We start from the raw sequence: 22,092 nt of genomic DNA, 5'->3' as shown, positions 1-22,092 counted from the left end.
GGCGTGATTGCAGCCAGACAAATGCAAACTAACTAGTTTACTAGATTTTATTACAGCACGTCTTCTGTTACCGGGGTCACTTAGAAAAAACCGCCCAATCAGATTGCAGGACAAGAACAATGAATTTCAACCAAAGCCAATTGAACCAATCACGAGAAGACGGAAAACAACAGTTAAAACCCCAAAGTTTGAAATTATTCACTGTTTGTATCATAATGTGATCTGATTGGCCAATTTTAAGTGACCCCGGTAATCGTTAGTCGCACTTTAAACTGTGATTGGATTTCGACAACTGAGAGTTTAAACTGAGAAGTTCTTTTTTTGTTTTTCTCGTAAAAAAAAAAAAAAATGGGAGACTGTTATCAAAGCGGTTGACTGCATCGTCTGATAACCGTCGTCCGATTTTGTACCACGTGACGTGGTTTGTCCAACGAAAGCGCGCGGAAATTAATGGCTTCTCGGCCAACTGTTCATTTGTCGTACAATCTAACAGCCTTTCCTCCGATATACCAGCTGCCAGAAGGGCCGATTTATAATTTACTAAATATAGCATGGCTAATAGACCAATCAAAACCCTGAAAAAACATTTTCCAGTGATCCAGGTTTTCAAATTAGGATTATATCGGCAGATTTAGTTTTAAGAGCCAGTACTACAGAAAAGTCTGACAGCTTAGTCGCCACTGCGCTCAATTTTCAGGATTTCATCCACAGACTCAAAAGTAAGAATCACCGTTTGCAGCACGATAAAGGGAAAATGAAACTGAAAAACTGTCAGATGGATGACCTTTTCAAAATACTGCAAAGGGAATAAACAGCATCGGTCATTAACCCTTCAAACTACTGAGTGGGATATCACCATTCATAAATGACAAATTACCTTTGTATTTCAACAGATATTTTACAGTGACGTGATAAAAGCGCAATCCGACAGTTGTTTTCTTTTTTAGTGAACTCGTTTGACCTCAGTAAAATGATATACTTCCTGTGCCACTGAACTGATCTACAGAACAAGCAGAAACACGATCTGATGTATATTGTGGATTCTTAGAAGTTAATCTGTGAACCTCGTACGAAAGGAAAGGACTAACATATCCTAAGCACGAACTGCAAGACAGTGAACTGCTCTGAAGGCCGGCAAAGAAGACAAAAAAAGTCCCAAGAAGAATATCTCAATTGCGAAGTTTAACGTGGCAGTCGCAACAACAATGAAAAAACAAGATCAAGAAGAGAAGCGTACAGACAGATTCCGCAGCTTGTGTTCCATGTCTGGCTTGCTGTTGTCTGTTGTGTGTTGTATCGCACTTATTCACGTGGAACTCAGAATACAAGAACATCATCGGCTGATATCACACTCAGTAACAACATATGATCAGTTAGAGAAGCAAATCCTTCGTAAAGTACAGCAGAATAACGAAAGATGGCGAGATGACAAAGACAGCCATTCACAAGGTCAATTGCGGGAGACAAGAGGTAAGTTTGACTCCTGTCGTTGGCACTTTTCAAAACATGCTAATTTCACAATGTACCGGTATTCTTGTCTGTCTTTAAACTCAGTTCCTTCAGACAGTTATGCAAAAATTTGCAAGCCCAAATTTAAACTTTCAGTTGTCGATCTAGATCAAAAAGGAACTCGGAGAATTGTGGCTCTCAGCCAAGACAGCGTGACAAATATTTGAACCATGGCCCGGTTTTTAGTAAACATTTATCAGTTTATCATTCTTGATCTCTTTCCGTATCATAAGTTCGTTTGCACCTTTTAATATTAATTTTTAAATTTTCAAGGTGATAAAGTCATCTCGTCAAGACAGAAACGCGCATCACCCGATGATTCACAGCAATCTGTCCAAACAGCTTTTGAAGTAAAACTGTTGATCAAACAAGAGCTTCGTCTGCTGCAAAACGAAATCTGTGCCAGAGATGAAACGCTCTGCCGCTCAGGACCAAAGGGTAACGCAGGACGACGGGGAAGACCAGGTCCCCCTGGGAAACATGGACCAGTAGGGCCTCAAGGAAGAATGGGTTTAAAAGGGGATCTCGGAGTGCCGGGTGAACCTGGTCCCGCGGGACCCAGGGGCCCACCGGGGATGAAAGGCGCCAAAGGTGAGCCGGGCCAGTCCATCTCGGCTCCTTCTCTGGTGCAGCGTCCAGTTGGAACGAGAGCTAATGAAAGTCAGACAGCCATCTTGAAATGTACAGCAGATGGCAATCCTCCTCCAAAGGTCACGTGGTCTAAGCTAAATTCTTCACTTCCAGCTGGACGTCACGTGGTTGAACCCAGTGGCGCTCTGATTGTGAAGGACGTTAGACCTGGAGACGACGGTGTTTACAGCTGCAGAGCTGAAAATTTGTTGGGAAGCGTCAACGCTACAGCGAAACTAACTGTTCAATGTAAGTTAATCAGTCTTTTTTTGTCTTGTTTCAGTCATTTTTGCCAATCGCGCTTTTTTCCTAAGCACCTTTTTGGGTGAAATGTTCAAGTATGCGGTTAAGAACTGCCGATAGTTACAATATAGAATACAATACAATTTTATTTTTGCTCAATACACAGATAAATACATAAACAACAACTGAAGCTAACCAGGATATCGATTAAGAACAAATAAAATATTTTGTTCTCTAGCGTTATAGCCAAGAAGCTGAAGAAACCGGTGATTATCTAGTTAGCCCCTTTCCATATTAAATTGTGTATCGTTGGAGATGGGTAGAAGATAGCACTGGTGATGGTAACAAGGTAATAATTTCAAGTTTCTTTGACAAGGGGTGGAACAATTAAGATGCGAGTGATCCCATTGTGCACAGGAAGTCACACCCTGTAACCTGTTTTTTATTTTTTATTTTTTTATCGTAGCAATTTTTCTCCCTTAGCGTGCGTTTGCATGAATCTGATCACACTAAATTCTGCGTCCAATATTTTTATGTGTATTTGTTCGACAGTCGCTCCTCAGATTGTGCTGTCATCCAAAGAAGTGAGGATACAGGAAGAACAAAACATCACCATCGCCTGCACTGGTACTGGTCAGCCGCTGCCGAGCATCACGTGGTCCAAGGCAGTTGGTGGTTTGCCAAAAGATAGAACTGAAGTTATGCAAGGAAACGTAACGATCAACAAAGTGGAAAAGAAAGACAGAGGAACATACATCTGTAAGGCAGAGAATATTCTGGGATCAACAACAGCATTGGCTCAACTCACAGTGTTTTTTCGTCTGCGGTTAAAAGTCCGCCCTCCTAAAGAAGTGGCTCCTTTGATTGGTTCCATCGTCTGTCTGCCGTGTGTGGCCGAGAGTGACCTGGGACCATTAATCACCTGGACAAAGGATGGCAAGTCTTCACTTCCTGTAGACTCGCATGTTCTATTGAATGGAACACTAGTTCTTCAAAACATTAAGAAATCTCACGAGGGATATTACACCTGTAGAGCGACTAATGCACTGACAACAGTAGAAGCTAAAGTCAAAATCAATTCCCCAGTGAATGCTGCTTCCTGTTCTGTGATAAGGAAATACGTCAGCAGTGTAAGCGGAAATTACGTCATTGATCCAGATGTTGCAGGAGGTCTGGCACCATTTACAGTGCACTGCGACATGAGTGACAAGAATGGAGTTGGCGTGACAGTTATCAGTCACAACAGTGAAAGCAGAACGTACGTGAGGGGATATGACAGTCAAGGCAGCTACTCACGTGATATTCGTTACACAGGAGCGAGTCTGTCTCAACTGGCGAGTCTTACCAGAGTCTCTTCCCACTGTGAACAGTTCATCAAGTACGAGTGTTATGATTCCAGGCTGTTTAGAGATGGAATGGGCTGGTGGGTGTCACGTGATTCTACTAAGATGACATACTGGGGCGGAGCATCTGTTAGTGGTAAGTGCGCATGCGGGATGACCAACTCATGTGCAGACTCCCGCTACAGTTGTAACTGTGATAAGAATGACTTTGTATGGCGCGAAGACAGCGGTCCCCTCACTGACAAGACACGTCTTCCAGTTAAACAACTCAGGTTTGGGGATACTGGTGGCTCATCCGACCAAGGTTACCACACATTAGGAAAATTGAGGTGCTATGGCATAGCATGAACAGTGACGTTGCAACACTATTTCAAAAATAAAAATAATAAAAAGTTGGTACAAGAAATTTAATCCTTTTTACTTTTATCTTCTTTTTAGCTATCATTAATGTATACAGCTGACAAAGAAGAGTTTTTCTGCAGTACGTTTAACACAGATACAACGTATAAAATAGTAATTAAAGAAGTGGAAATTTGGAAATGTTAGTTTTTGAGGAGAGGAGAAAATCGGACTACAAGAACCAACAACGAACTCAACCCACATATGACGCCGAGTCCGGAGATCAAACGCGGGCCACATCGACGGGCGAGTGCTCTCAACACTGCGCCATCCCTGTTCTCCAAATTCCTATTCGATCCTCAATCTGAGGGCCCTACACAGCTTTGTCAGTCGTAACAGACTGTTACGTATCTTGCTCGTTAAGAAGATTTATTTCATAAAAAGGTGTGTTGAGGTTATTGTGGTAGAGCGAGCAGAAAGCTCGACCATCTTCGCTAACCACTGACTGCGAACATTCGAGTTCGTAGTTAGTTGAACGTTAGTTGAGATTCAGTTGTAGAAGAGCAGTTGTTGTCACTAGCAGTAGAGCAAGACAAATAAAGAAGAAAAGAAAATGTAACTCAGCGTTACAGCCTAACATTGTCAGGCGGACTTTTTTTACTTAACTGACAAGGCCAAGATACTTGAGCCACTTGGATTAAATACACGCCACAAGCTGCATTAGTGGCATTTAATTCATCTAGCTATTTACCTATAAGCTTATTATAAAGTAGTACTTTATTTTATTCTTGTAGTCAACGAAGGTTTGTTTTCCAAACCGAAATATTGGGCAATTTTTATACATATATATCCAGCTGTTTTGTTTTCGCCTTCTCATTAATGTCGTAATGATTAGTCTTGCCATCTACAATTTATTATCTCAAGTATTTTACTGATCAAGGTCTGAAAAACATCTGGCATCCCTCAACGTCTTGTTCCTAATCCTTTTAATTAAGAACAGTTTCTTGTCGGCCACATTATTAGAAATTACAACCACTAGATTTGATGTTTAGAGTTTTTATACCCAGTTGTAAACATGCTATTGTAATCCAATCCCTAACTAATGATATCACTTTTGAACATTTGTAAAATTTACCGCAATTCACTTTTTTTAGTTCGATGGTATTTTTCGTTAATAAAGCATAAACCGTTGTTGTGGTCAAGCCAAATTAAGAGTTTTGTATCTCATTTGGTGGACAATCCGCTTAACATTATCTAGATTCTACTGTACTTACCATGTAACAACATTTACCCCTGTCCACCCCACTGCCACAGTCACAGGGAAAGTTATTTTTTCTGATCAATTCCACATCCGGGTTCTGAAGGAGAGTCTGGTACACGTCTTCTTGGAAAGACATCAGCGGACAAAACACCACCAACTCACCTGGAAAGAGAGAAAAGTAAACCTTAAACTTGTTTGAAGGCCACCTTAGCTGTAATGAACGTACCTTTGCTAGGCAGCTGACTTGCTATCAAGTCTTTCGTCCGTCGAAGAAAGAATTTGCCAATTTGATCTTGAAGATCTTTCGATTCTACAAAACAGTAACCAAAAACATCCCAAGGCTTAGAAACGGCATTCATTGGACATCAGGTTTTGGCAGTGCTCATCTGAAAACTCACAATAACATTGCCTACCAAGGAGCGTTGTAATCTTTGATAGACCGCCCTCGAAATCATATGAGTAGAAAATCGTCAAACGTCCTTGAGCTAGAGATAACTACCTTAATTGCCTCAGCATCGAAAGAAGGAAGAAAAATACCTTCTTAGCTTTGAAACATCCAAAGCAGTTAAATGCACGAAAATCGAGGAAGAATATTTGGATTGAACGGGACTGGACTCGGAGACCTTAAGGATACTGGAACAAGCACTCTCTCCTTGAGCTAGCAATACTCTGGAAACAAGGCATGTATTTTGAAATTATCTGTCACTTTTAGGCTGCACTTTGTCGAGTTCATCGATTTTTTTGTCAGGTGATCACTAGTTTGGGGGATTTCCTTTATTTTAGGAAGCTCGTTGCCATACTCGTCTGATTTATACGAAAACATTAAAGTTAACCATTACTTTCAGAGTCTGTGACTGACACACGGCGGGGAAATTTATTTCTTTCGAGATTTTATTAGCAAACATCACATTACACCGTTTCTTGCGGAATTGCATTTTTCATTATTTCATAGTCAAACATTAAAATATTTACTTTCAGGCAGGGCCTCTTTCATGGACAGCGGGAAAAATATTTCTAAGGGAATTTAGAAAAATTGTCAGATGGATCATCCACGGCAGCACACGTGGAGAAATCGATGAAAACAGTTGCAGAACAGTTATTGAAGTGTTGAACGAAAACAGCCTCTATGAAATGATCCCAGAGTTCTCAAAGGTCGCGTCCATTCTTGTCGTCATCCCCCAACATCATGCTTAGCGGAGCGTTCGTTCAGCGAACCCCGGCGCTTAAAGACCTACCTTCGAGGTACGATGGGGCAAAATATAGGCTGTATAGCCTCGCTATCGTGTGCATTGAGCGCTCTTATGGCAATAAGGTAATTGTCAACAAAATGGATAAGATAAAAAATATTTTTGGACAGCGCCAAGGAAAGGAAAACTTTTTCTTTTAATAACTTTCTAATTTTAACAATATTGAGTAGACTTGCCATAGAGGTAATAGGGTATGCGAGGTTTGAAAATAACTGTTTTCGGAATTATAACAGTTTCAATAGACGTGAGAATTGTGAACCCTTTTGTTTTTCTTGCAGTTTAAGTGAGTTTATGTCTCAATTCCAACGCTTACACATTCGGGCATTGTGTAATTTTTACGGGCAAGAAGATCACCCCCCCCCCCTCCCCCAAAGTGCCCGCACACCTATGGATGGATGGCCTTTTCAAAATACTGTAATTTATACCTAATCGTGTCTTTTTGATACGCTTCGGCGGTATATCAAGCGAGTTTGGTCGACCTACGGTTCGTGTTGGCGAGAACAAACGAGCCTTAAATGCCGCTGAAGCGTACCAAAAAAAAAAAACGATTAGTTATTTATCGTACTCAAATTCAGCCTAAAATCCGGTGATATTATTAGTAGTTACGGTAATAAAATCTGACAGGCGTCCTATCATGTGGCCTGCGAGGAGAATAATACCAGTCAACAAACGGCATAAAAAGTAATGAATGAAAAATGATTTTACCTTGAGTTTAGTACAGCGCGCAAAATGACAAATCATGGTAGGAAAATATGTGCAATTTTAACCCTTCTCTGCAAAACTGTTATCGGCATTTGAAAACGAGAAAATTCCACTTCTCGGCAAACATCGCGCAGTTGGCGAGTGCTCTCCAGTTTAGTTTTGGTGGGAAAGTTTCGATTCTTTTTACCACCGGAAAACACAAGCTAAATTTTAATTTAAACTACGAGGTTTCTGTTTTACTGGTAAAACTTCTTTTCAGTTTATCGTATCATGTCACGATATTCTCGACCATAATATCGTGCGATATCAGGTCAGTGACTTGATATCATAGGATATCAGGACAGTAGACTAAGCTTCTGATTGGCTAATTGCGAATTTGCGTACGGTAAAGGGAAATTCCCGCATCGGCCATTAACCCTTCAAAGTACTGAATGGGATATCACCGTTCATAAATGACAAATTACTTGTGTATTTCAACAGATATTTTACAGTGACGTGATCAAAGGAGTAATCCGATTGTTGTTTTCTTTCTTAGTGAACTATATTGACCTCAGTAAAAATAATATACTTCCTTTGCTACTGAATCTACAGAACAAGCCCAAACACGGTCTGGTATATATTGGGGATTCTTAAGAGTTAATCTGTGAACCTCGCACGAAAGGAAAAGACTAACATATCCTAAGCACGAACTACACCACAGTGAACTGGTCTGAAGGGCGGCAAAGAAGACAAAAAAGTCCTGAAAACATTTCAATTGCGAAGTTTAACGTGGCAGTCGCGACAACAATGAAAAAACAAGATCAAGAAGAGAAGCGTTCAGACAGATTCCGCAGCTTGTGTTCCATGTCTGGCTCGCTGTTGTCTGTTGTGTGTTGTATCGCACTTATTCACGTGGAACTCAGAATACAAGAACATCATCGACTGATAACACACTCCGTAACATGTGATCAGTTATTTTTAGAGACACAAAGCCTTCGTAAAGTACAGCAGAATTACGAAAGATGGCAAGATTATAAAGACAGCCATTCACATGGTCAATGGCCGGAAACAAGAGGTAAGTTTCGCTCCTGTCGTTGACATTTTAAAAATGTTTTAATTTCCCAATATGTCGGCATTCTTGGTTGTCTTTTAACTCGGTTTACTTTTTCACACAATTATACAAACATTTGTGACCCAAAATTTAAACTTTGTCGATCTAATTCGAACAGGAAGTCGTAGAATTGTTGCTCTCAGCCAAGACAGCGTGACAAATATTTGAACCTTGGCTCGGTTTTTAGTAAACATGTGTCAGTTTATCATTCTTTACTCCTGTTCGTATTTTAAGCTTGTTTACACATTTTAATATTCAAGAGCTACTCTCCTTTACAATCCCATATTCAATTTTATCTAAAAAATAGATTTTGCTGATAACTCTTCCATCTACTTCTCTAGGCAAGTCGGTAACAAATATGAAATACAGATGGAGAAGTTTAATTACACGGAATGCCCGCAGGGCATGACGTGTCTAGGTTTCGGTCGGGTATCTTTTTTACGCGGGATGCCCTGAGGGGGCATACCGTGTCTAAAAACGGGTCGATTTCTTTTTTTTTTTTCTTCGTCGTAGTTACAAATCGGTACATTAATTTATTCATTAAACTCTCCCCTCTCCTACTCGGGATGTATTGTTCTGATTGTCTTCAACAACAACAGGCCAATCAAAATCCATTCTTGTCGCTTATATCGCTAGGGAGGGGACCCACTCACCCTTACTTGTGTGACGTCAACGCATCATTTGATTTCTTCATTAAAACTGCATTAAATTGTTGCACCATATTGTTTATAACATATTCTGGACTCAAGTGTTCCGTTTTCAAACAGCAATTTCACCATTTTGAAGCGGCAAATCGAAAGAATAACTTCTAAGAAGCATTCGACATTAAAAACGGTGGAAATTGGTGAGTTCATGGCGAAGGAATCGTGCTTTGTTTGACAGTCTTAGACCACGACGCGAGACTGAAAAGAGGTCATTGAGAAGCTTACGTTATCGTAATAGAATTTCAAAAATTTCCGGTGAAAGTCTAAGTCGCGTAACACAAGGGAAGCAACGTAACGTGATCGTCGTGACTCAAACTATTCCATTAGCAAGGATAGTTTTATCAATCGGCGAAACATACCGTTGAAATAAATGAATCAGCCCCAGCATCACGCGTAATGCCAGTATAGCAGGCATCTTGTTACGCGGGATGCCCTGAAGGGGCATACCGTGTCTAAAAACGGGTCGATTTCTTTTTTTTTTTTTTTTTTTTTTTCTTCCTCGTAGCTACAAATCGGTACATTAATTTATTCATTAAACTCTCCCCTCTCCTACTCGGGACGTATTGTTCTGATTGTCTTCAACAACAGCAGGCCAATCAAAATCCATTTTAGTCGCTTATATCGCTAGGGAGGGGACCCACTCACCCTTACCTGTGTGACGTCAACGCATCATTTGATTTCTTCATTAAAAATGCATTAAATTGTGGCGCCATATTGTTTATAACATATTCTGGACTCAAGTGTGCCGTTTTCAAACAGCAATTTCACCATTTTGAAGCGGCAAATCGAAAGAATAACTTCTAAGAAGCACTCGACATTTAAAACGGTGGAAATTGGTGAGTTCATGGCGAAGGAATCGTGCTTTGTTTGACAGTCTTAGACCACGACGCGAGACTGAAAAGAGGTCATTGAGAAGCTTACGTTATCGTAATGGAATTTCACTGATTTCCGGTAATAGTCTGAGTCGCGTAACACAAGGTAAACAACGTAACGCGATCGTCGTGACTCAAACTATTCCATTAGCAAGGATAGTTTTATCAATCGGCAAAGCATACAGTTGGAATAAATGAATCAGCCCCAGCATCACGCGTAATGCCAGTATAGCAGGCATCTTGTTTTCATCGGTGTCATAAATGTGCACATTAATTTATGCATTAAACTCTGTCCTCCCCTAGTAAGGATATATTGTTCTGATTGTCTTCAACAGAAGCGGCCCAATCAAAATCTATTTTTCAGGCACATATCACGAGAGAGGGGACCCACTCATCACTTCTGTGTGACGTCAAATCATCATTTGATTTATTCATTAAAACTAGATTAAATTCTTCCCTCTCCCAGAAGGGATCTATTGTTTTGATTGTCTTGAACAAAAGCGGCCCAATCAAACTCCATTATCTGCGCGTATATCACGAGGGAGGGGACCCACTCATCGCTACTTGTGTGACGTCAAAGCAAATCATCATTTGGAAAAATTGTTTTCGTTCAATGGCGGCCACATGTCTGAATTTAAGACTCCGGATCTGCCGTTTTCAGAGAGAAAACCAACCTTTTTCAAGCAGGAAATCGAAATAATAACTTCTTGGTAGTACTCGACAGTTGAAACGGCGGAAATTGGGAGAGTTCACAGCAAAGAAAATCCGCTTCAAAAAACAGATCGAATGATCAACGCGAGGGATTAGAGCTAGAGGAGGCCAGACCAGTTCAGCGGGGTCATGACGTTATTGCATAGTTATTTCTGGTATGATTCCTAGTAACACAACGATAAGTATCACGCAATATATCTGAATAAAACCATTCAGACAATTATTTCAATGGCCAAGGGAGGATATTTTTTAAATATCTGCGAAACATACAATGGGGAATAATTGGGGCTACATTAAGCATTCCGTGTAATGCCATTAGAGGGGCATCTTGTTTTCTTAAAATTTTGTGATTCGAACTTTTCGCACCCCGGGCTGTGCTCGAAACTCACAGGCGAGATCGTTAATTTTGGAAGACTGCCATTAGTTATTTCTTGAAAATACAGATCTTTCAAAACTTCCTTATTTGCTAGTTACTCACGAGGTTTTAAACCTTATTTACACTGCATGATAATGCATAACATGATAATGAAGCTTTTTAAACTGTTGTTCAAACGACTGTGAAAAGAGTTTTTGGATAATAATGTTTTCAAAGACTATATTTATCAAAATGAAACTCTTGTAAAACCCCTGATTTATTGTTTCTGGTAAAACAAATTTAGACCATAAATAATCAGCTTAACAGATAACAAAGTTTACTCTGATTTTCAAGACTAAAGTAGTGTTTTAGAAATCAATATAGATTAACCTACAGATCTGCTCAGTAAGAAATTTTTAAACTTCTGTAGGAAAACCACAAACGTATTAGAAAATCTCTTGTTTATAACGGTTGACTAGATAACAGAATTGTGTCTCTGACAGATCCTATAAAAGCTCAAAGGAAAGTTTCCATGTTCGATGGAAATACGGCCGAAAGTCAGAACTTTCAACCCTCACTTGTGGAATAGAAACTGGACGGCCAGAAATGTTTTAATAGATTTTCAAAAACGACGGATGGAACTTTCCACTGACATGTAGAAGAGCCTCTAATTACGATACGGGCCACTTTTGCAATTTATTCCTCTGAACTTGGGCTAAATTGCATGTCAGTGCGATAAGTGCCCTCAGATTTATTACAGTAATTAAAGCTTATGATTGCAACTCATCATGTTATAAACGTGAAGGTTCATCGTTTCTAACTAGCGAATTAGGAGGTTTTGAATGATCTGTATTCTCCAGAACTAACGGCAAAAAGTCTTGTAAAGTTCAAGATTTCACCAGTGGGTTTCGAGCACAGCCTGGGGTGCGAAAGACTCGAATCACAAAACTTTCCGAAAATTCAATTTCTCCGTTCGTATTTTGTGTTTGTTAGCTACTTGCCAAGAGAGGTTGATGGAAGAGATGTCAGCGAAATCTGTTTTTTAAGATGAAAATTGACTATGAGGTTCTAAGGGAGAGTCGCTACTGATTTTAAATTTTCAAGGCCAGAAAGGCACTTGGTCAAGACAAAAACGCGCTTCACCCGATGATTCACAGCAATCTGTCCAAACAGCTTCTGAAGTAAAACTGCTAATCAAACAAGAGCTTCGTCTGCTGCAAAACCAAATCTGTGCCAGAGATGAAACGCTCTGTCGCCCAGGACCAAAGGGTAACGCAGGACGACGGGGAAGAGCGGGAACCCGAAGGAGACCTGGTCCCCCAGGGAGACCCGGGCCAGAAGGACCCCCTGGGAAACATGGACCGGCAGGGCCTCAAGGACTAATGGGGATAAAAGGGGATCTTGGAATGCCGGGTGAATCTGGTCCCGCGGGACAAATGGGCCCACCTGGGATGAAAGGCGCCAAAGGTGAACCGGGCCAGTCAATCTCGGCTCCCACTCTGCTGCAGCGACCCTATGGAACCAGATCCAATGAAAGTGAAACAGCCATCTTGAATTGTAAAGCAGGTGGTAATCCACCTCCAAAAGTCACGTGGTCGAAGCTAAATTCATCCCTTCCAGTTGGACGTCACGAGATTAAGCCCAGTGGCGCTCTGATTGTGAAGGACGTTAGACCTGGAGACGACGGAATTTACAGCTGCAGAGCTGAAAACTTGTTGGGAAGCGTCAACGCCCCAGCGAAACTAACTGTTCAATGTAAGTTGTACATTTTCTCCTTTTGGTAATTTCAGACAAACGCTTTTTTTCCAAGCGCCGCTAAACTAACTGTTCAAAGTAAGTTGTTTAGGATGCATTTCCTCGTTTTAGTCATTTTCATCAAACCCGCCTTTTCTTCCCCAACATCGTTTCTTGTGACAATGGGAGCTTAAGCAACGACGACGGCAACGGCAACGAAAACGTCACCTGAAAATATATCTTTTTTTTCATTTGTGCTACTTTGCGATTATTTCATCTCGCTCAACTTTTACAAAAATGGCGAACTATCCAGGAACCAAATTGGTAGGTGTGGCGTACAAGTTACTGAAGACAGAAGGAAAAAGATTCACCGTAGTGTGCTCACGTTCCCCACAAATCTTAAATGTGGCAATTTCACCTTGTTGTTTTGCAGAGGACGGCAAAGAAATGTACCGTCTTCTGCAAAACAACAACGTAAAATGACCACATTTCAGGTTTTGTGGAGAACGTGAACGCACGACGGTGAATTTTTCATTTTCTCTGTAACTTGTACGCCACTCCTACAAATTTGGTTCCTGGATAGTTCGCCACTTTTGTAAAGGTTGAGCGAGTTGAAATAATCGCGAAGTAGCACAAATGAAATAAAGATAAATTCTCGGGTGACGTTTTCATTGCCGTTGCCGTCATCATTCCAAAGCTCCCTATTTTCTACGAGCAGGTCAGGTTTTGCAATGCCAATAATTGCAATGTAATTGTTTTTATTATTATTATTATTATTATTATTATTATTATTATTATTATTATTATTAGTATTAGTATTAGTATTAAGAAGCGGCAGTATGCTTGCAGGATTTTAGAAGTGGAGTAAGCCACATTCACGCCATTAGTTTTTAGCACGACAGGTGGAATGGCGGTGGAATGCAAGCGATACCATAGTAGGCTGGCTGAGTTAGTTGCTACAAAGAAGGGCGAAATCTATGCGACTACTATGTCATGGATCAGGGCAAGGGTGTCCTTTGCGTTGCTGAGGTCAGCATTACTAATCCTAAGAGGTTCGCGAGCTACAAGGAGGATCCATCTAGAATTGACGGACATTGACTTTGACATCGAGAAAGGACATGCAAACATTCGCTAAAAACATTGGGAACATAATTTTATTTCTTAGTTTTTCTTATTTTTCTTGGTAGCCTTCCATTTGATGTCGGTTTTTATTCCCTTTTTATAAGATTTTTAACTTTGTATATATCATCGATTTTTTTTTAATAAGAATAGCATAGTAACTTTATGAAAAAAAAAATCGGCTTGAAAGTTGTCCCTTTTTTCCTCGAAATGAATTGTAAATAGTTTTTAATAGTTCTTTTTTCTACTTTTAACTTGTGAATAGCAATTTGCTTGAAATATGTTAAAAAAGATTAGTATTAGTTTTATTATTTAAAAAAATTATTATTATTATTATTATTATTATTACTGTAACAACAAGTAGATCAATTAGAGGAGCGTGGTCTCAATGCGTTAGATTAACCTTATTATTTTCTCCTTGCACCTGTGTTTGCAAATCAACCTTACCGTGAATCTTAACATTGTATATTCTGTCTAATCGGTTTTCATCTTGTATTTTTTGACAGTCGGCCCTCAGGTTTTGTTGTCATCCAAGGGCGTCTGGGTACAGGAACAACAAAACATCACCATCGCCTGCACTGCTACTGGTCAGCCGCAGCCGAGTATCACATGGTCCAAACCATTTGGTGGTTTGCCAAAAGATAGAACTGAAGTCAGGAAAGGAAACCTAACGATCTACAAAGTGGAAAAGAAAGACAGAGGAACATACATTTGTAAGGCAGAGAATATGTTAGGATTAACAACAGCCTTGGCTCAACTCACGGTAGTTTCTCGTCTGCGATTAAAAGTCCGCCCTCCTGAAGAAGTGACTCCTATGATTAGTTCAACTGTCCGTCTGCCGTGTGTGGCCGAAAGTGACCTGAGACCTACAATCACCTGGACAAAGGATGGCAAGTCTTCACTTCCTGTACATTCAAATGTTCTATTGAATGGAACACTGGTTCTTCAAAACATCAAGAAATCGCACGAGGGATATTACACCTGTAGAGCGACTAATGCACTGACAACATTAGAAGCTAAAGTCAAAATCAATTCTCCAATCACTGTTACTTCCTGCTCTGTGATAAGGAAATACGTCAGCGGTGTAAGCGGAAATTACGTCATTGATCCAGATGGCACAGGAGGTCTGGCACCATTTACAGTGCACTGCGACATGACTGACAACAATGGAGTTGGCGTGACAGTCATCAGTCACAACAGTGAAAGCAGAACGTACGTGAGGGGATATGGCTATCGAGGTAGCTACTCACGTGATATTCGTTACACAGGAGCGAGTCTGTCTCAGCTGGCGAGTCTCACCAGAGTCTCTTCACACTGTGAACAGTTCATCAAGTACGAGTGTTATGGTTCCGTGCTGTTGAAATCTGGATATGCCTGGTGGGTGTCACGTGATTCTACTAAGATGACATACTGTTAGTGGTAAGTGCGCATGCGGGATGACCAACTCATGTGCAGACTCCCGCTATGGTTGTAACTGTGATAAGAATGACTATGTATGGCGTGAAGACAGCGGTCTCCTCACTGACAAGACACGTCTTCCAGTTAAACAGCTTAGGTTTGGGGATACTAGCGGTAAACAAGAGAAAGGTTACCACTCATTTGGAAAATTGAAATGCTATGGCATAGTGTGAACAGTGACGTTGTTACATTATTTCCAGAATATTTTTCAAATAGTTGGAACGAGAAGGGTGATCCTTTTTAGCTGATCATTAATGTATACAAAGGATATGGAACAAGAGTTAGATGCAGTAAGTTTAACACAGATACAACGTATAAAATAGTAATTAAAAAAGATGTGGAAATTTGGAAATGTTGTTTTTTTGAGAACAGGGGAAAATCGGAGTACCCAGAAAAAAATCTCTCGGAGCAAGGACGAAAATCAGCGACAAACTCAACCCACATATGTCTCGAGTCCGGTAATCGAACCCGGGCCACATTGGTGGGAGGCGAGTGCTCTCACCACTGCGCCATCCCTGCTCCCAAAATTCCTATTCGATCCTGAATCTAAAGGTTCACTGGTCTGTCAGGTGTAAAGGACTGTTACGTATCACCCTCGTTAAAGAGTAGATTTATTTAATCAAAGCTGTGCTGAGGTTATTTCGATAGAGCTAACATAAAGTTCGATGATCTTCACTGGTCGCTGACTGTGAACATTCGAGCTCGTAGTTAGTTGAGCGTTAGTTGAGATTTAGTTGTAGAAGAGCAGTTGTCGTCACTAGCAGTAGAGCAAGACAAGTAAAGAAGAAAAGAAAATGTAACTCAGCGTTACAGCGTAACATTGTCAGGCGGACTGTTTTGAGCGGGATTCTCTACAAAAGGCTCGTGAGGCCAACTTAACTGACAAGGCCAAGATGCTTGGGCCGCTTGGTTTGAATACACGCGACAATTAACAAATCGAATGTGGTTTAGCGTTGTCTGTACTCTTATCGACAACGATATTCGTCATCACAGTGCGCCTCGTGAGTCCACAACAAATTTTGACCACTGTGACAACGAATATCGTTGTCGATAAGAGTGCAGACAACGCTAAACCACATGCGATTTGTTTTTTATCACAATATCAACGTCAAGGAAAATTTTTTACAATAACCATCACAATTTCCGCGCGCTGATTGACGCGAGCAGCGTTGTCTCGACTCTTATCGACAACGGAAAATTAGCCAATCAGATTGCGAGATTACAAACAATTGTGGTAAAAACTGCATTAGAGACATTTAATCCATCTAGCTATTAACCTATAAACTTCATGGTTTCATGTTCTTTAAAACTTTTATATAAAGGGTTTTGTAACGTACTTACGCATTTTATTCTTGTAGTCCCCGAAGGTTTGTTTTCAAAACCGAAATATCAGGCAATTTTTATACATGTATATCCAGCTGTTTTGTTTTCGTCTTGTTTTTAATGCCGTAAGGATTAGTCTTGTCATCTAAAATTTATTACCTCAAGTATTTTACTGTTCAGTCCAGGTTTGCCAAAGATCCGGCATTTTTCAATGTCTTGTTGCTAATCGTTTTAAGGACAGTTTCTTGCCGGCCATGTTCTATAGAAATTACAACCACTAGATTTGATATTTAGAGTTTTATACCCAGTTGTAAACACACTATTGTAACCCAATCTCTAACTAGTGATATCACGCTTTAATGTTTTTTCAAATTTACCGCAATTGATTCTTTTTTAGTACAATGGTATTTTTCGTTAATAAACAATAAATCGTTGCTGGGGCCGTGCTAAATTTAGACTTTTGAATCTCATTTGTTGGACAATCCGCTTAACATTACCTAGATTCTATTGTACTTACCATATAACAACATTTGCCCCTGTCCACCCCACTGCCGCAGTCACAGGAAAAGTTCTTTCTTTTTTCTGATCAATTCCACATCCGGGTTCTGAAGGAGAGTCTGGTACACCTCTTCTTGGGATGACGTCAGCGGACAAAACACCATCAACTCATCTGGAAAGAGAGAAAAGTAAACCTAAAACTCGACAAACCGGTTTGAAGGAAACCTTAGCTGTAATGAACGTACCTTTACTAGGCAGCTGACTTGCTATCAAGTCTTTCGTCCGTCGAAGAAAGAATTTGCCAATTTTATCTTGAAGATCTTTCGATTCTACAACACAATAACAAAAAAATCCCAAAGCTTAGAAACGGCATTCATTGGACATCAGGCTAGGTTTTGGGAGTGCTCATCCGAAAACTCGTTATAACATTGCCTACCAAGGAGCGGTGTAATCTTCGATAGACCACCCTCCGAAGCGTAAAATCGTCAATAGTCCTTGAATAGAGATAAATATCTTAATTACCTCGGCATTAAAAGAAGGAAGAAAAATACGTTCTTAGCTTTGAAACATCCAAAGCACTTCAATGCACAAAAAGCGACAAAGAATATTTGGATTGAACGGGACTGGACTCGAAGACCTTAAGGGTACTGGAACGAGCACTCTCTCCTTGAGCTAGCAATACTCTGGATGTAAGGCATGTAATTTGAAAAAAATCCGTCACTTTTAGACTGTACTTTGTCGAGTTCTTCGATTTTTTGTCAGGTAATCGCTAGTTTGGGGATTTCCATTACTTTAGGAGGCTTGTTACCATACGAAAACATTAAAGTTAACCGTTAATTTCAGAGTCCATAACTTTTACCTGGAGGGGGAATTTTTTTCTTTCGAGATTTATTAGAAAACATCACATTTGACCGTTTCTTTCGGAATCGCACTTTTCATGATTTCATCGTCAAACATCAAAAGATTTACTTTCAGGCAGGGCCTCTATCATAGACAGTTCAAACCAACGATGTGAACGACGTGATGGTGAGCGATCGAAAGAGCGAGCACATGGAAAAGCGCCCCTAAGAATGATATAGTCCGGAACGCCCTAAATTCTGATTGGCTGGAAATAAGATAGGCTTGGACCCTGCCGCCTTGGCCTGCAAACCATTACGAAATGCCTTGACATAAAATCCCATTATGATGTCGTCATAACGGTGTCTTTTAAGGGAATTTAGAGCGCATAAAATGGTATTTTAATTGAATACGAGTCCTCTAGCCACTTATGCCTCTGTGCTCGATCGCGATTCTTATTTCGGTACAAAAACGTGTTCTGGTGTCGGCTTTAACTACTTCGTTTGCTGAATGAAGCTAACACACGGACATAGAAAACGGTCTATAAAAGCGTGGAATAAGGTTTTAATTTTGTACCATAATGAAAGCTGTGTTCCTATCTTCCAAACACCTACTAAGACTCACAAACGTTTCAGATTACTACCTTTGGGATTCGCTTCTTTCTGACGGACCTCATTCTCCGTACTTTACTATCTGTGTACACTTACTTTTCCTGGCTAGAGCCAGTTCTCTTTTGGTTGCATCATATCTCTGCCCTCCTCTGATTGGCTTACCAAACTCCAGGTTGAAGTGCTTAGCTTTCCCCAGACTCCCCGGGTTTGCCCAGTCCAGCACGCACCAGAATTTCTCCAACTTGTTCTGAAGTGGGGTCACTGTGAGTGCGTATCTATATTCAAACGAAATACAAAAGAGAGACGGTACTGTGCAACCACAATCAGCAGACATAAGCACTGGATTAGACCAATGTTTCCGACTTACTTCATGTTGGCTAGCTTGTGATGGATTGACATCCCCCCCCCCCCTATACAGGCGGGAGTAGTAATACTTATCGTTGCTTCATAGTTACAGAAGCCGGAGCTCATATGCTAGCCGCGTTGGCTGCCTTTGCTTGCGTGTAACTCAGTAAACAATCATGAACTTCATCCATGATTACCGCCAGCCATTTGACTTTGTTCAGATCATCCTGAAGAACAAAAATGGACAGAAAAGAAGGATACGTATATAATACATCTTCGTCAAACATGTATAACGGGAGCAAAAGGGATAATTAGTGTGAAGTCTTAAACTTCGAGGAGTCTTTTAAAGCCTGGTTTCCATGTAAACGTAAAAACGTCGCAAACAGTTTGCGATGGCCTTCGCTTTTTGCGATTGTGTTTTCCATATGCGTGATTGCTTTACCCAACCTCGTCTCGTGACAACGTGACAAAAGGCGCGAAAATTAAAGATGGCGCTTGTAAACAGAAGGTTTTTGCGTCGTGCTCAACTTCTTCTTCTGTTGGAGCTATTGCGCCGAAGAAGGCAGAGAACAATTTTCAAGAGACGTCACCGATTCTGGTCCGGTATATTTTCGATATATATTCATTAAATTCACACTGTTTTGAGGAGCATCCTTCTCATTGCCACAATCATACTCGGACGCCATTTTTATTACTTATACTTGTCTCCGCTGATTCGCCAAAACGTATCACGTGCACAAAAATCGTCGCCGATTGATCGCAAACAATCGCAAACAGTTTGCGATTGTATCTCCATATTCTTGTTTCCTCGCTTTTTAAGTTGTTAATCGTCGCAAACAAAACGGAGAGAGTTAAATTTTTCGAACTATTGCGTCTTGTTTGCGATCATTGGCGATCATCAGCGATTGTTCGGAGATTAAAGGTGTTTCCATCTACGCAAACTGTTCGCGTTCAAGCCGTCGTAAGCTTTTTGCGATTGTTTGCGACTGAGTTACGCGCAAAAGAAACCAAGATTTTTTATCCCTCTGGAAAAGTAAACCGAGCGAAAAACGCGTGCGCGCGCGCGACAATTTCCTGCTGCGAGGAGACATGACACGCGGGAGAGGATTGTCGCGCACGTTCATATATTTTGACTGGTCTTTCTCTGGGGGTCGTTACATTTTTTTCCCTCTTTGTTCTTACTAGCTTTTATGGTGCAACTCACCAAATGATTTCTCATAGTCTCGTAAGTGGTAAGTACCACATCCAGTCGTCTTCTCAAGGCAAGTTGTAGAGTGTCCTCTTTGGTATTACCATGAAAGAGCCCCGTCTTAAAATGTCCCCAGGTCTCTAACTCATCCTTCCAGTTGTACATCACAGAACCTGGAATGACTATCACAAAGGTGCCGGTCCCTTTGCAGCTAACGTCTTCTTTCTGAAAGAAAAAAAAAAAAAAAAAAAAAAAAAAAAAAAAAAAAAAAAAAAAAAAAAAAAATAATAATAATAATAATAATAATAATAATAATAATAATAATAATAATAATAATAATAATACGTTAGTGCTTTCAAAGAATGCGTGCAATGGTTGATTAACTTCGAAAGTAAGACACCAGGCTAGGCTGAGAACTGCAAGAGATAGTAAACATAGGCGATCATTTTTGAGAATGTGTTTTAAGGCAGCCGAAGTATTTTTTTGCGGTGGTTTCAAAATCTCTGCGTAAACGTTTCCGATTTCCGCCTTAATTTTACCACGTTCCTTTTTTAACCTTTTGATTTTACAACTTTGTTCCGATGAAACTTGAACACAGGGATTGTGAGTATAACGCAGTCTCAGAATACCGATTCTGACATAGTGTGGGCTCTCCTCTGCTCGCATGCAAAATGCCCGGCAATTCAGCAATTGTCAGTAGTTTATACAGGTGTTAAGAAATCACAGAAGGCTCCCGTGTGGTGTAAACGGCCCTTCATCACACCGGCTAACAACCAATTTAGTAGATTAACATCTTCCAACATTCGTGAGTGAAATTAATACATCAAAGTTTCATCCCTAAATTGCGAGGACTACCAAAGCTCTCTGAAGATGAACTGATGAACACTGAAAGATATCCATTCAACAAAAAGGTCCCATCACCGCTGAGTCCTTTGGCTTGTTTCGCTCGTTGAAATGGATACAGATAATCTTCATTTACTGACCTTTGGTTTTTTTATCCATGAATTTGCAGAATATGTCAGCTTTTGTTCCAGTTTTTCCCAGAACAGCAGCAATGAAAGAAATTACCTGAAAGATCCGAACAAAACGCATTTGGTTCAAAGTCAATTCGCCCACAATCAATTCGCCCTGTACCTTCAGCTGTTTCTCTCCCCACATAAAGAATTGGCCCTGGCCCGCGATAAACTAAATTAAAAAGTTTCAAACAACAACTTTTTAAATTTGAAAATTAAATTCATTACCTGAACCGTCTTTCCTAAACCCATGTCATCGCCAAGGATTGCTCCGGTGTTTTCCGAGATGAGTTGAAACAGGAAGCGAACTCTATCTCGCTGATAATCTCGAATATAACGGTTAATGGTGGCTGGGACCTACAGTGTAATGTAAAGATAGGCTCTTAAGTTAGACTTTCACTAAAAGATGACTCACGGACGAAAACATAAAGACGTTTTATCACCAACACCGTCATCATAATAAGGGGCGAGAGCTAAAGGAAGAAGAAACGGACATTTTAAATCAAGTGTCGTTAAACCAAAAACAAAGCAATTACTCTGGCCAATCACAACAGACGCAAACAGAGCAACAAACCAATCAGAATTCGAAGCAAATACATGCAACTGGCGCCAAGCGCGGGAAAATGCGTGCAAGCAAGTCAAGGGTGGTTTCGGTTCTTTTTCTGATTGGTTGAGAAAGTGGCGCGAGTTTTGCTATCCAATCAAAGAGCGCCGTAAAGCAAACGCGATTTACTTTTAAATCTCAATTGAAAACCGTTCTAACTTGACAGAGGTTGTGCATCAGGCTTTGATAGAACCAAAGGAACTGAGGATACTGAGGATACTGAGCTGGCTAAGTGAATAATGGTCTTTCCATGTCTTGATCATCAAAACCTGGATATAAACATGATCGAAATTTGTTCATCAAAATTGACATAAAACAGCTAGTAGGCAATCTGAGCTGGTCGGCCTGGCAGGAT

At 40.4% G+C, this 22,092-nt stretch overlaps 4 protein-coding genes and 1 pseudogene across 8 annotated transcripts in view; 3 read left to right on the top strand and 2 right to left on the bottom strand.

Annotated features, from left to right (window-relative positions):
- LOC146463629 (uncharacterized) overlaps window positions 1-22,092 on the top strand; it is a 52,331-nt gene that overhangs the window by 5,827 nt on the left and 24,412 nt on the right. The window contains exon 4 of one of the 2 annotated variants that reach the window (XR_014856825.1): window positions 16,640-16,737. The gene's annotated coding sequence lies outside the window, so the exon portion shown is untranslated. Of the gene's footprint in view, window positions 1-16,639; window positions 16,766-22,092 lie in introns of those variants that run through there. The other variant, XR_014856824.1, reaches the window with a different exon arrangement.
- Window positions 1,075-4,115, top strand: LOC146463637 (uncharacterized). Its single transcript, XM_085084172.1, has 3 exons — window positions 1,075-1,488; window positions 1,783-2,388; window positions 2,935-4,115. The coding sequence occupies exons 1-3, from the start codon at window positions 1,206-1,208 to the stop codon at window positions 4,071-4,073; spliced, it is 2,028 nt and encodes a 675-aa protein (XP_084940298.1). The 5' UTR covers window positions 1,075-1,205; the 3' UTR covers window positions 4,074-4,115.
- On the bottom strand, window positions 5,028-5,867 carry LOC146463636 (DNA excision repair protein ERCC-6-like 2). The gene is made up of 2 exons (XM_085084161.1): window positions 5,552-5,867; window positions 5,028-5,487 (listed from the first exon to the last, which is right to left on the bottom strand). The coding sequence occupies exons 1-2, from the start codon at window positions 5,682-5,684 to the stop codon at window positions 5,315-5,317; spliced, it is 306 nt and encodes a 101-aa protein (XP_084940287.1). The 5' UTR covers window positions 5,685-5,867; the 3' UTR covers window positions 5,028-5,314.
- Window positions 8,046-15,507, top strand: LOC146463635 (uncharacterized; annotated as a pseudogene). Its single transcript, XR_014856826.1, has 3 exons — window positions 8,046-8,328; window positions 12,111-12,761; window positions 14,366-15,507. The product of XR_014856826.1 is annotated as an uncharacterized LOC146463635 (transcript).
- The window catches only part of LOC146463632 (DNA excision repair protein ERCC-6-like 2), a 17,092-nt gene continuing 11,624 nt past the window's right edge, over window positions 16,625-22,092 (bottom strand). Inside the window, exons 1-3 of one of the 3 annotated variants that reach the window (XM_085084153.1) lie at window positions 18,683-19,114; window positions 17,384-17,467; window positions 16,625-17,310 (exon numbers count right to left, since the gene is read on the bottom strand). In XM_085084153.1, the coding sequence (XP_084940279.1) occupies window positions 17,198-17,310; window positions 17,384-17,467; window positions 18,683-18,920 (435 nt within the window). In that variant the 5' untranslated portion in view covers window positions 18,921-19,114 and the 3' untranslated portion in view covers window positions 16,625-17,197. Of the gene's footprint in view, window positions 17,468-18,682; window positions 19,115-22,092 lie in introns of those variants that run through there. The other 2 variants (XR_014856831.1, XR_014856830.1) reach the window with 2 other exon arrangements.

The sequence above is a fragment of the Pavona decussata genome, unplaced genomic scaffold, assembly GCF_977016875.1.
Source record: "Pavona decussata unplaced genomic scaffold, jaPavDecu1.1 SCAFFOLD_175, whole genome shotgun sequence".
Lineage (NCBI taxonomy): Eukaryota > Metazoa > Cnidaria > Anthozoa > Scleractinia > Agariciidae > Pavona > Pavona decussata.
This window is presented reverse-complemented; position numbering and strand designations above follow the sequence as displayed.

Bases quoted from the DNA above. Each gene is read 5' to 3' on its own strand.
- LOC146463637 (XM_085084172.1), top strand. From the start codon at position 1,206: ATGAAAAAACAAGATCAAGAAGAGAAGCGTACAGACAGATTCCGCAGC. The intron at 1,489-1,782 runs GTTGGCACTTTT...TAAATTTTCAAG, and splicing joins AGGTAAGTTTGACTCCTGTC to GTGATAAAGTCATCTCGTCA. The intron at 2,389-2,934 runs GTAAGTTAATCA...TTTGTTCGACAG, and splicing joins AGCGAAACTAACTGTTCAAT to TCGCTCCTCAGATTGTGCTG.
- LOC146463636 (XM_085084161.1), bottom strand. From the start codon at position 5,684: ATGAATGCCGTTTCTAAGCCTTGGGATGTTTTTGGTTACTGTTTTGTA. The intron at 5,488-5,551 runs GTACGTTCATTA...CTCTCTTTCCAG, and splicing joins AAGTCAGCTGCCTAGCAAAG to GTGAGTTGGTGGTGTTTTGT.